The 11,326-nt window shown below is 31.2% G+C and overlaps 1 protein-coding gene across 3 annotated transcripts; it reads right to left on the bottom strand.

The window, feature by feature from the left end:
• Nucleotides 1-478: 478 nt before the first annotated feature.
• On the bottom strand, nucleotides 479-11,326 carry LOC109794640 (putative WRKY transcription factor 70). Of its 3 annotated transcripts, none has more exons than XM_083065125.1 (3): nucleotides 4,447-11,326; nucleotides 3,825-3,929; nucleotides 479-3,693 (listed from the first exon to the last, which is right to left on the bottom strand). In XM_083065125.1, the coding sequence occupies exons 1-3, from the start codon at nucleotides 4,806-4,808 to the stop codon at nucleotides 3,270-3,272; spliced, it is 891 nt and encodes a 296-aa protein (XP_082921251.1). In that variant the 5' UTR covers nucleotides 4,809-11,326; the 3' UTR covers nucleotides 479-3,269. The 3 variants fall into 3 exon arrangements, with proteins under 3 accessions (XP_082921251.1, XP_082921250.1, XP_082921249.1); XM_083065124.1 differs by having other exon boundaries at nucleotides 479-3,705; nucleotides 3,825-3,923; nucleotides 4,447-11,325; XM_083065123.1 differs by having other exon boundaries at nucleotides 479-3,705; nucleotides 4,447-11,324.

An 11,326-nucleotide genomic window follows, 5' to 3' on the forward strand; every position in this document is an offset into this window, starting at 1 on the left:
GCCTTTGAGAGACGTCGGGAAAATGTGACACAAGGCAGCGTCGTCCGTGGTGCTCAAGGTTACCTGCGTAAGAAAAACATCAAGGTGTTCATCAGGGTCGGTTGTACCGTCATATTTATCAATGGGTAATAATTTCCAACTATCGAGCAGGGACAGTTGCATAATAGAAGGTGTGAAAGGGTGGCGATGCGATCCAATAGTTGCCACGTCAGTGGGACGGTTGACTATGGGCAAAGCCGAAGGGAGTTTTTCTGGTGCGGCGGCTGAACCATGTGGAACCGATGTGTGGACTCCATGAGACTGGTAAGACCCTTGTGTCTGAGTATTGGTGGGCTGAGTAGGTTTCCATGAAGGGTCTGGATTTTTCAGTGCTTCATTTTCAGCCCTCAAGGCCGAAAGCTCTTTCGCGTCCTTTTCCCGCTGTTGTTTCATAGCCTCCATCTCCTGTTTCAGTAGACGAACGGTCTCAGATAGATCGGTTTCATCTACTACCTCCACATGTTCCTCTTCAGTCTGGTGGTCTTCTGTGTTTGTTCTTCTTGTTTTCGCCATTTCTTTGTCAAGTCTTCAAGTCGTTCTCAATTCGGCCCCACGGTCGGCGCCAAAATGTACCTGTCAAAAGGATACACCAGTAATCTTCTTGTATTCTGAGGGTCGAACGACTACTCCGATCGAATATTTCGGTAAGCCGGGGGTGGAGATACCTGCAGAAGGCACTCCGACGCTCAAGTCAGAACAAGCACAAATATCGATGATAATTAATGAACAGTGACGTTACCTTTTGACGTGAGCTATTTATACTGACATCCATGGGCCCTGGTGACCTTGGGCCCCGTGACGAATATCGTATTAGGTAATACGTCCTTAATCAGCTTATGGATATGATTATCTCTTAACTCTTGATTAGGGATAATCTTACACTCCTGATTGAGGATCTGGGTTATTCTAGTGGCCGATGTCTGATCGGCCACCTGACTCAGCCATTTGGGTGCCAATTAGGTATCGGCTACCTAGTTCGGCTGTTCAAGTGCCGATTGGGTGTCGGCTAACTGGTGACCGAGTGACCCTACTAGTACAAGTCTCATTTACATAATTAGTTTTAAAAACTTCCCTACAATAGTCAATCAACCCTTGGCAAGGTTGTCTTGGAGAAATTTGTTTTTAATGAAACATTCAATTCAATTGCAAAATTCAATTACAGCATTGCATTCATCTATTGAATTTTATTTTTCCAAAAATAAATTTTAAGTGAACATTCCCCTCATTTCCTTCAAAAATAAAGCTACTTTTATATCAAATGCTCTTGAATAACTATCTTCACTGAGAATAAGATAGGTATTTCAGAATTCAAAATTATTAGCTCCATCATATACACCCAAATTGGGAGGTAACAAAAATGGTGTTAAGTGATAGAATAGAGTAGATCATTATTATCAATCATCTTCTACTATGCTCCATTTCCATTTTTACAAATTAACCAAACAATAGATTAGATTTTCTTCCCGCTCTATCCCTTTTCATTCTACCATCAATCCAAACATGGGAATCATCATTTAGTAATTAGACGTTTTTCACAGCAAATTATACGTGATTTCTACCTCTAATAGGTTATAAAAAAAACATAGCAAAATCAGCCAGCTTGCTCATAGCATAAATTAATTAATTAATGATATACTTGTATTGGTTGAGCTAAGGCATATTAATTTTATGCTTCTTAAAATAATATATTTTTATAAAAATTCACATATAATATTTGTTGTGAATATGAGAGGAATTAAATACACGCAAGATTAATGGATACAAGTCAATTATATATCAATGAATTTCATAATATATTTTAATTTAAAATCTTAAGATACCAGGTTTACGAATTTTTATCACTCAACATATTTATTTTTATTTAATGTCAGACTTTTTATTTATCATTATTATTATTATTATCACTACTCATGTTATTATTGTTATTACTACTACCATTACTACTAAAATCACTATACTAATATTATTGTCATCACACAAACACCTCCTTAAAATAATTTTAATTTGATAGGAAATTTTAAAAGTGAATTTATTTTAAAACTAAAAAAAGCTAAAAATTAAAAATTGGTAGTAGTTATTAAAACTGTAAAACTTAAAAACAAAAACCACCCCAAAATAGGCCCTTAGTTTCCAGATTATTTTTAACATAATTTTGCTCCTAAATTTATTTATGTGAACATATTAATTAATTCATGTATTTACACTACCTCCATTCCGAAATTATTGATGTTGTAGTATTTTCTATTTATTTAAAAAACTATTGATGTTTTAAGTCATTTTACAAATATACACCCTTTATTTGAAATAATTAAATTTAATCTTTATAAAAAAAAATATTGTAGTTATAGCTATGTAAGATATATTTAAACAGATAATAAATTCTATTTATATCTTATATTTATTAAGGATATTTTGAAATAAATATATTAATATTTTTACTCATTAAATGCTCTAACTTTAATAATAAATAGTCACTTTGATCTTTCTTGTATTTGTAAGATACTTTCCGTTATTTAGTTATGCTCTTCCCTTTTTTCTTTTTGTTACATTTGTTGTCTATTTATATTATTCTCATTTGTATTATGCTATCTTTGACATTACTAGTATATGTTCAAATGACTTGGGTGGAGGATAGGCGCCGCATGAGTTGTGCGAGAAGTTGGTGGAGGATCTGATGTTTATGTCGAAGGATATTTGGTGGTGATTGAAGACCAATTGTTGATTACAGTGGTGCAGTCATATCTTAAGACATACACTTACTACTTTCTACATCGATTATTTAATAATCAATGTAAAAATTCTGTTCAATGACTGATGTAAAAAACTAAAATCAACCGATGAAAAAAGTGTAAACTTAAGGAGTGATAGGGACTTAACATTTTTTTTTGTTTTTTTACTGACTAATATGATAATACTAATCACTTTGAGACTAAAATAATCATTTATTCTAACTTTAAACATCAATAAATTTTGAGGGGAAACAGTAAAACATACTGTAACAATAAGTTGTGTTCTCAATTAAATTCAAGAACCAGGAACCACACTGCGCAATGAGAATGAGATTCCTACTTAGCAATTAATATAGGTCCCTCAACCACTTTAAAGACTTTCTTAATAAAGTAAATAAAAAGCATAGAGGTAATTGAGCTCTATTTGTTTGAAGATGAAGTTAATTACGAATGCATTCACTTACAATAACAAATAAATTCTGTAGAGACCGAGCCATATGCCTAGCCATCAAATTCCAAACCACTCCCATAAACTTCATCAAATTGAACAGATTCAGTGAAGGATAGCATAGTAACATGCCTCGAATAATTGAAATCAAATTCATAGTCACATAACAGGTGGTAATCTGATGAGGGTAATTGGTTGTGAACAATATGGTCATCAGGAAGCACTTCCACAGGCTCCTGTTTCGTGGATGAAAGAAGTGTTGAAAATGGGTATTCTTCTTTGCTTGGGAAGGTATTACTGAAGCTAAGGAACATAGATGAGTCAGAAGAAGAAGCTGATTCCAGCATTATCTGTGGACTTAAAGAACTCTTGCAATTGTGATGTCCATAATAAGTTGTCCTATACAATGGAGGGTCCTCTTGAATTCTCTGAACCTGTTTGATTGCTGGACAACCCTCATCATACTTGTGGGTGCATCTGTAGTAGTTCCTACAAACGTTCACTATTTGGATCATATAATATTGGATACAACATTAATTAAGAAGAAAGAACCCTATAGAGAGAACGAGATTTTGGTTGGTTGCAATTTGAAATTGAAGAATATATACCTGAGGTATTTTGCATTCATTGTCATTTTCTGTCCATACTTTCTCCATAAATAGCCATCTTCCATCAGAATTGAGCTGTTCTTTTCCCATGTTGGTGCACTTAATCTCATGATGGCGATAAAATTCCCATTATACAATTAAGATCTTATTTAATTATTTGCTCAAGTAATTAATCCTGTAATCTAGTATATAACTACAAATAGTTATGCAATCAATTGCAATGTATTATAAATAATCATGTGAATGTGCAGTACAATCCTAGTCATTCTATCTGTTAAGACTGCAACGAAATTAATTGGCTATATTATTCGTCTCGGTTAATTTGAAAGCGCATTGAAACAAAGTCACAAAAACAATTTATGAAATTAACGAGACAAAATTTAATATAACCTAAATATTAGATACCTAAGAAGAAGGTTCAGTGAAGTTTGATCTCTTTCTCTCTCTAAAGAACGAAAAGCACGATTGGTGGAAAAAAAGGTCTCTCCATGATTAGTAAAATTGCATATCTTTATATTTCGTAACATAAAATGATAGTGGAATTTTAAATCAGAACTAAAGGAACCCAATAAGAAAATCAATAAAATAATAATAACAACACAGGCAAGAATACAGTTCTTACTTTCTCTTGTGGCACCCTCTTCGTCTTTTAGCGTTGAAGAAACCCTTGCAAGACTCATCCTTATCCTCAGGCTTTGGGCATTTCACAGACGAAGAGGCATCTTTGATAGTGGTAGTAGGCATAACCACATCATCGGAGACATCATTATGAATGTTCAACAGCAAAAGGGTATTTGTGAATGATCTGAGTACCTTGCGAACAAGATCTTCAGCAAAAGGTAGCACTGACCCTTCTACTTCTACACCTCCACGATGAGTGTTGGATTCATGAACAAGTATTTCAAGTAACTGGTTTGCTGTGTCACGCCCGTTGACTAGTTCTTCTTCCATTGCCTTTCTTCCATGTGCAGGTTGATTCTCCATTGCTGATTTAGAATGACCATTGGAGACACACGCATCTATCCACAGAGTCTTTTATTAAAAATGGCAATGCCCCCCAACTAACAATTTTAAAATTCGTTGCTCTTCAGAGTCGAGACAAAAAATATTCCTTAGCTGAATGAGTTAGTTCACGAGCCTAAGAGTTACTTGAAAAAACACAACCAGTGAAAATCTGCCACGTAAGGGATAAAGGAGAGCGTGGCCTAAAGAAGTAGTGTGTTTGTTTTCATGGAGATGCATTAGGGTTTAGTTGACAAGCTGTAAACTCTGCGATCACAAAGGACGACCTAGTCCTTTTGGTGTTTTTTCTATTTCATGTGGAACTGTGGGAGGCAATCATGTTCAGTCAAACTGGGAACATAGGATTCTATTCAGAACCAAAGTGGTAGGACAATTTTACAATCACGTTACCAATGGTACTTGGTGTTTGGAAGGTAACAAGATTATATATATATATATATATAGTAGTAATTTATAATTGCGTAGGATATTGCTCCGGTATTTAAGTTCATTATATTTTTCTTGATGAATTAAAAGGATAAGGTTATATGTTTAGCCACCTACAAATTCTCTTTTCCTTAATTTTTATACACTACAAGAATGCTTGATTTTAGAGTCTGCTAAAAGTTGACTCTGAATAATAAAAATTGGCATAATATGATATTTACTGTCGATTATTCATCGATTTTTAGCCGACTCTAAATAAGTTGAAACAAATTTTTTATCAGTCAAGCCATAAAAATATTTTTTTTATAGTCGATTTAGTGTTAGTGTAGTCGATATTAACTTAATAATTTTATTTATTTTAATATTTTATTGTCAATTAAGTCGATATTATGTTGACACTAACTTAATAATTCTATTTTTTTTAATATTTTTATTATCGGTTAAGCTGATACAATTTATTTTATTTTTTTCCTGATCTTATTTTTCAACTTACTTTTTATTCGTTCATATTTTTTTAGCAAGGCCGAAACTCAATCTGGACCCTCAATGTGTTAAGTTAACTTAATAACTAGCTGCACAACAACACATTATGCGTATATAAGGTTGAAAAAATTCTTTATCTCCCTCAAAGCATGTTGAAAAAGCCGACATTATTCTTTAGATAAAGCTTCCACTTTTTCGACACTAAATTTAAATTGAGTTTAGCATCGAGAAATTCGACGTTATTATTTAAATATAGCGTCAACTTTTCTGATACTAACTTAATTTAAATTAATTAGTGTCGAAAAAGCTAACGTTATATCTAAAGAAATAGCGTCAATTTTTTTTACACTAAACTTAATTTAAGTTAGTGTCGAAAAAGTCGACAATAATCTTTATATATAGTGTTGGCTTTTCCGGCACTAATTTAAATTAAGTTAGTATAAGAAAAGTCGACGCTATATTTAAATAATATTGTCAACTTTTTCAACAATAAACTGAATTTAAATTTAAAGTCGAAAAAGTTGACGCAAGATGTCAGCTTTTTCGACAATATTTGCATCAGCTATTAACCGAAGGTTATTTTTCTCTATTTCAATGTTTTCTTGTAGTGTTAGAATAGTGTTCTAATTCATTGACTTGTATCTTGTTGTGCATTCAAAGGATTTTATTATACACACGTTTTTACATTAGTAAGATATTGTGTTCCTTAATTATTAAATTAGTGTTTTAATCTATTGACTTGTATCTTGTGCACTTGAGGGGGGTTTTACCATACACACATCTTCACATTAGTAAAATATTGTCTGCTTTGGATCCTAGTCTATATTTTTTTTAATGGATTAAAAGGATAAGCTTATATGTTTAGCTAGGTACAAATTCTCTTGTCCTTCATTTTCAAATTATTATTCTAATCTATTGGCTTGTATTTGATTTTTACTGCACACGTCTTCACATTGATAAGATATTGTTTGCTTTTAAATCTAAGCCTTCATCATTTTACTTTTGAATATCACTTAAAATGTCTTCTATCAATAGAGACAACTATGTGTATATAAATTCATGTTTATCATCTTATTTGGATGATGTAAGACTTTACTTATATTCCAACATATATCTATTAGTTCTTTTGTATAAGGGTTAGATTGTAATTAGAGTATTCTTTATTGAGGTTGGGAAGATCGTAAAACATCAACGAAAAAAACTACACTCTAGCTACTCAGTTAAAAAGAGTGGAAGAAATCCAAAGCAAAGAAAGTAACTAGATGAAAAATGTTCAAGCCAATTTGTCGATATTAAGACTATGCTCCTATAGATTATGGATTTTAACTAATGTCTGAGTCGTTTACTTTGTTAAATATCTTATTATATTTGTTACTTATATATAATTAATGTCAAACATTCACATTTCAATATATATCTTCATCAGTGTGCATAACACAATAAGACAACACAATACCATAGTTGCCAGTTGTAAGCGGCACTTATTCAACGTCAATAACTTTTATCTTTTTATTAGTCAGTTGCGAAAGAAATGGTGATTTCCATAATAGTGGACCCATCAATTATCTTCAACAAATTTACTAATGAATAATAAAAAAGACCAAGTCATTTGTCATTAGTTATTTATCGTGAAAATTCAATGATACTGTTATATTGTTAAAGTCAACTAGCCAGGTTCAGTTCTTTTTTTTTTTTTTTTTCTTTTTCTGAAAGTGATATGAATATATTTTAGTGCCTTCTATGTGAGACAATCGATCGGCTGAAAACACTCTAGGTGCCTAGCTATAGCTAAAGCTCACAATCGTATGGAGCCTCAATAATTTCGGCATACGTCAACACTATTCTGGCTGAATCAATAGGAGTTTCGGTGCCTGATGAAAAGGGTTCTGTTCCTTCAAGTGAAACAGCAAGCTGTGAAGATGCTGACATTGTTGGTTAGTTAGAGGTTCAATGTTGTCGCTACCTGAATCGGTTTTGCTGTTTATAATGGAAGCAACTTGCTACATTAACAAGTTGGGAAAATGTTGCAGGTCGAAGACTAGGAGAGGCAAAATTTGTTTCTTTTAAGTTATAAAATGTTGTATCTTATTCTGCTTCTGAAGGCTGGCAAACCAAAGAGAACTGAGTTTTGGTGGGGGTTCTTTAGCGGGGAGGAAGGAATGCATATTCTACAATGATTTAAGTTTGGAAGTGGGGGTTGATCATGTATTTCATTGTGTGTTTGTTCTATCACAACTAGTGGTCTATTAAATGGAGCAGGATTATAACATATTTGACTCTACATACATTCAAATTAGTTTTAACTAGGGATGATACAATTTTCCAATTATCTATATAAGTTTTGATATTCCTTGTACCTTCATATATATTTATATAAATATTTGTTGGCTGATAAAAAAAAAAAACACTATTCTAGCTAGGAATTAATTAATTCCTGGCCAGAATATGGCAAAAACAATTGGCTACTTCTAGAAAATATTATTATGAATGTTTACTGCTGAATTCAGTGTCTTAGCAGATAATACGAGTTACTTAATTTCATCAAAACGGGAATTATATAGGATTAAACACGTGTACACTCCAATAAATCAAGCTAACATGAGCAGTTTTTTTAGTTTTTATAACCCATCCCCTTGCTATGCCAATGCCATTTAGTCTTGTTGCATTGTGGTAAACATTTATACCCTATGCATATCCTATAGCTAGTAGAAGTTCTTCTTTGATATCTCTATTACAGGTGTTTGTTTTGTATAAAATCAACACGAGAAGGGTAAAATATCCGTAAGAATCACATCAATGGAGCACAAATATCGGGAAGAGTTACATCAATGGAGCACAAACAAACAACATATCTGAACTTGAAACCATATTCAACCCAAAAAACTTGAGGCATTAGATTAACATTCAATTTGTCAACTCCTCTACATTATTCACACTTGTACTCTAATAATTCCTTGTAAATAATAGTCTTTTTTTTCATAAGTATTCAATAATGATTTTTACAACTTAGTCATTATTATCAATATGATATATTTGTATTGTATTTAGCATATATCAACGAGACATATATACTGCCTTCATCAAGGACTTGGACACACACTAATTGTTAGGAGTATAAGGTGGATAAATAAATTAGAGAGAACATCAATAAAGGCACAAGCAAATCATAAAAGTGAATTTATTCTACATTCAACCTAAATTTTTAAGATATTAGATTTGTAAATCTCACTTGTATATTGTTCAATTTGTCCACTCTTACTCAATGTGAGACTTCATATTCACACTTGTACTCTAATAATCTCCCCTTCAACTAAAACTTGATGTTTGAATCAATGAGTATTTTACTAACAATATTGATAAATCTTAAAAGAAACACTATATTGATTACCTAATTTTAAGCCATAAGAAATAATTTCCACACAATAGTATATTGTGATACAACTGAAATATTTATGGATGTAGCTTCTCATAAATAATAATGGACTAAACTAATTAGCTATGTTCCAAAGCTATGGTTGTCTAAATTGAAGTTGGAAGCCAAAACATATATAAGTAAAGCTTATTACTTAATCCCTAATGACCGAAAGCCATGCAAAATTCAGCTTCACTATGGAACGAAAGCAAAAAGAAAAGACACTTTCATTATCAAAACTCTGATTGAAAATGGAATATAAACGTAGTAGTAGTCATGCTAATCTTGAGAATGACGTTTGGCACAACAGCTAGGAGCCTAGCTAGGATCAAACAGGTTAACAAAAAAAGGTTTTGATTGTCTACAATTTTTGTCGATAATGTTCATATTCTTTCATAATTATATTGTGTCACACTGTCACTTTGAATCTTTCTTGAAGTTTATGGTATGTCTTGATTCTGAAACAAAACTTTTCCTTCTAATAATAACCTTGGGTCAGTATACCTTCATAAGTTCAGCAAAAATAATATAATAAATACCAGATCTACATGAATTCCCAATATAGCTCCCATAGTCCCATCAACATCAAGAATTGTAGCAGTATCAGTATTTATGTCCTGGTTCCATGACACCAATCTAGCTAGTATCCTTTTGTCTTTGATTTACACCATTACTAAAGCATGATAAAAGTAAATCAGAAAAGTTTCTAGCCTGCATACATATTATGAAATTTGTCACTTTTTTCCCTTCCAGTGCTTCACCTTAAACTGACACAAAATCCTTTACCTTGACACACGAAATTACATCCTTTTCTACTAGATTTATATGAGTTGAAATTAACTTCTTTTTTTTTGGTTTAAAGAAAATATATATTAAAAAAAAAAGGTAGTATAAGAGGGGGTAATAACCAAACCTTCTTCAGAGTTAAGTCACCAAGGCTACTGCTACTCAACAATACAAAACAAAGAATCTACCATTTTGAAAAAACAAGCAGTCCCCTCTAATATATTTCGGAAAACCAATCCAAAAAATAGATCTAATGTAAAAATCAAATCAGACATTGTCTCCATTAAATACTATATTATTCCTTAAAAAACAAGATAGAACATACAAACACATGTCAATTTAAAGTTTATTTACATACAAGCATAAAAATAATAAATAAAAAAATAGAGCTTCTTTATTGAAAATATATAAAGTATCCTTTATAGTAGAAAAACTCTCAAACAAATATAAATTGTATTCAAATAGACTTTAAAAAAGAAGAAAAAAACTTCCTACTTGATATTAAATCTTAATTAAGGGTGTAACTTGAGATAAGTAAAGTACTTAAAATTCAAAGAATGACTTTAAAAAAAATTAAAACACAAGCTTAGTTTATTTATTTAGATGGGGGTAAATTTAAACTTTGGGTATTGTTTTTCTAAAATATATAGTTTGAGTGTTTAACACATTATTTATATGTTAGTTTTTTTTGTTTTTTTTTTTTTTGACATTGATCAAACCTTATTTTAAAATAATTTAAAATTTTATCAATTTAGTATTTAATAAAAAAATTGAGAAGAAAACATAAAATGACATTTAAGCAGTGATAATTTTTTTAGATGAAATTATAACTTATAAAGTGCATTATTTTCTTATCTAAAATTAACCCTTTTCTTATTATGGATAGCATATGGTATTCATCAGCTTTTAATATCAATGTAAAAAACTTTAAATTTGACTTATTTATATAATCAATCTTAAAGTCAAATTAGAGATACATTTTGTTGAGTAAAAAACAATTTGCACCTTTATAAGTAACTAACTAGTTAAACTTAAATTAATAATCATACATAAGTCAACTCATAATGCTCCTTTACTATTATTTTTTTTACGGCAAAGAATATATATATCCTCTCTCCAAAAGGGTATTCAATCCGTACAAATTATCAAAGAATAACATGACAATATTATATCCTCTCTCCAAAAGACTAAGGAAATTTTCTTGTCTTCTAAAAAATAAAATCACAATTAAATATCTAGCTAAGTAATGAATCAGGTTTAATATTAATGACTTGTACAAATGGGAAAATACATTGAATCAGGTTCCTCTTTCTCAAACAAGATTTAAGACATTCCCTAATGAATTAATAATAATAAAAGTATTGCATGTTAA

The sequence above is a fragment of the Cajanus cajan genome, chromosome 10, assembly GCF_000230855.2.
Source record: "Cajanus cajan strain Asha chromosome 10, NIPB_CcT2T_4, whole genome shotgun sequence".
In the NCBI taxonomy this organism is placed as follows: Eukaryota; Viridiplantae; Streptophyta; class Magnoliopsida; order Fabales; family Fabaceae; genus Cajanus; species Cajanus cajan.

What these genes read in the sequence shown, in the direction of transcription:
- LOC109794640 (XM_083065123.1), bottom strand. Translation starts at nt 4,808, where the DNA reads ATGGAGAATCAACCTGCACATGGAAGAAAGGCAATGGAAGAAGAACTA. An exon ending in AGAGGGTGCCACAAGAGAAA is followed by an intron (nt 3,930 to 4,446) that starts GTAAGAACTGTA and finishes CGCCATCATGAG; the next exon opens with ATTAAGTGCACCAACATGGG. An exon ending in ATGAATGCAAAATACCTCAG is followed by an intron (nt 3,706 to 3,824) that starts GTATATATTCTT and finishes GAACGTTTGTAG; the next exon opens with GAACTACTACAGATGCACCC.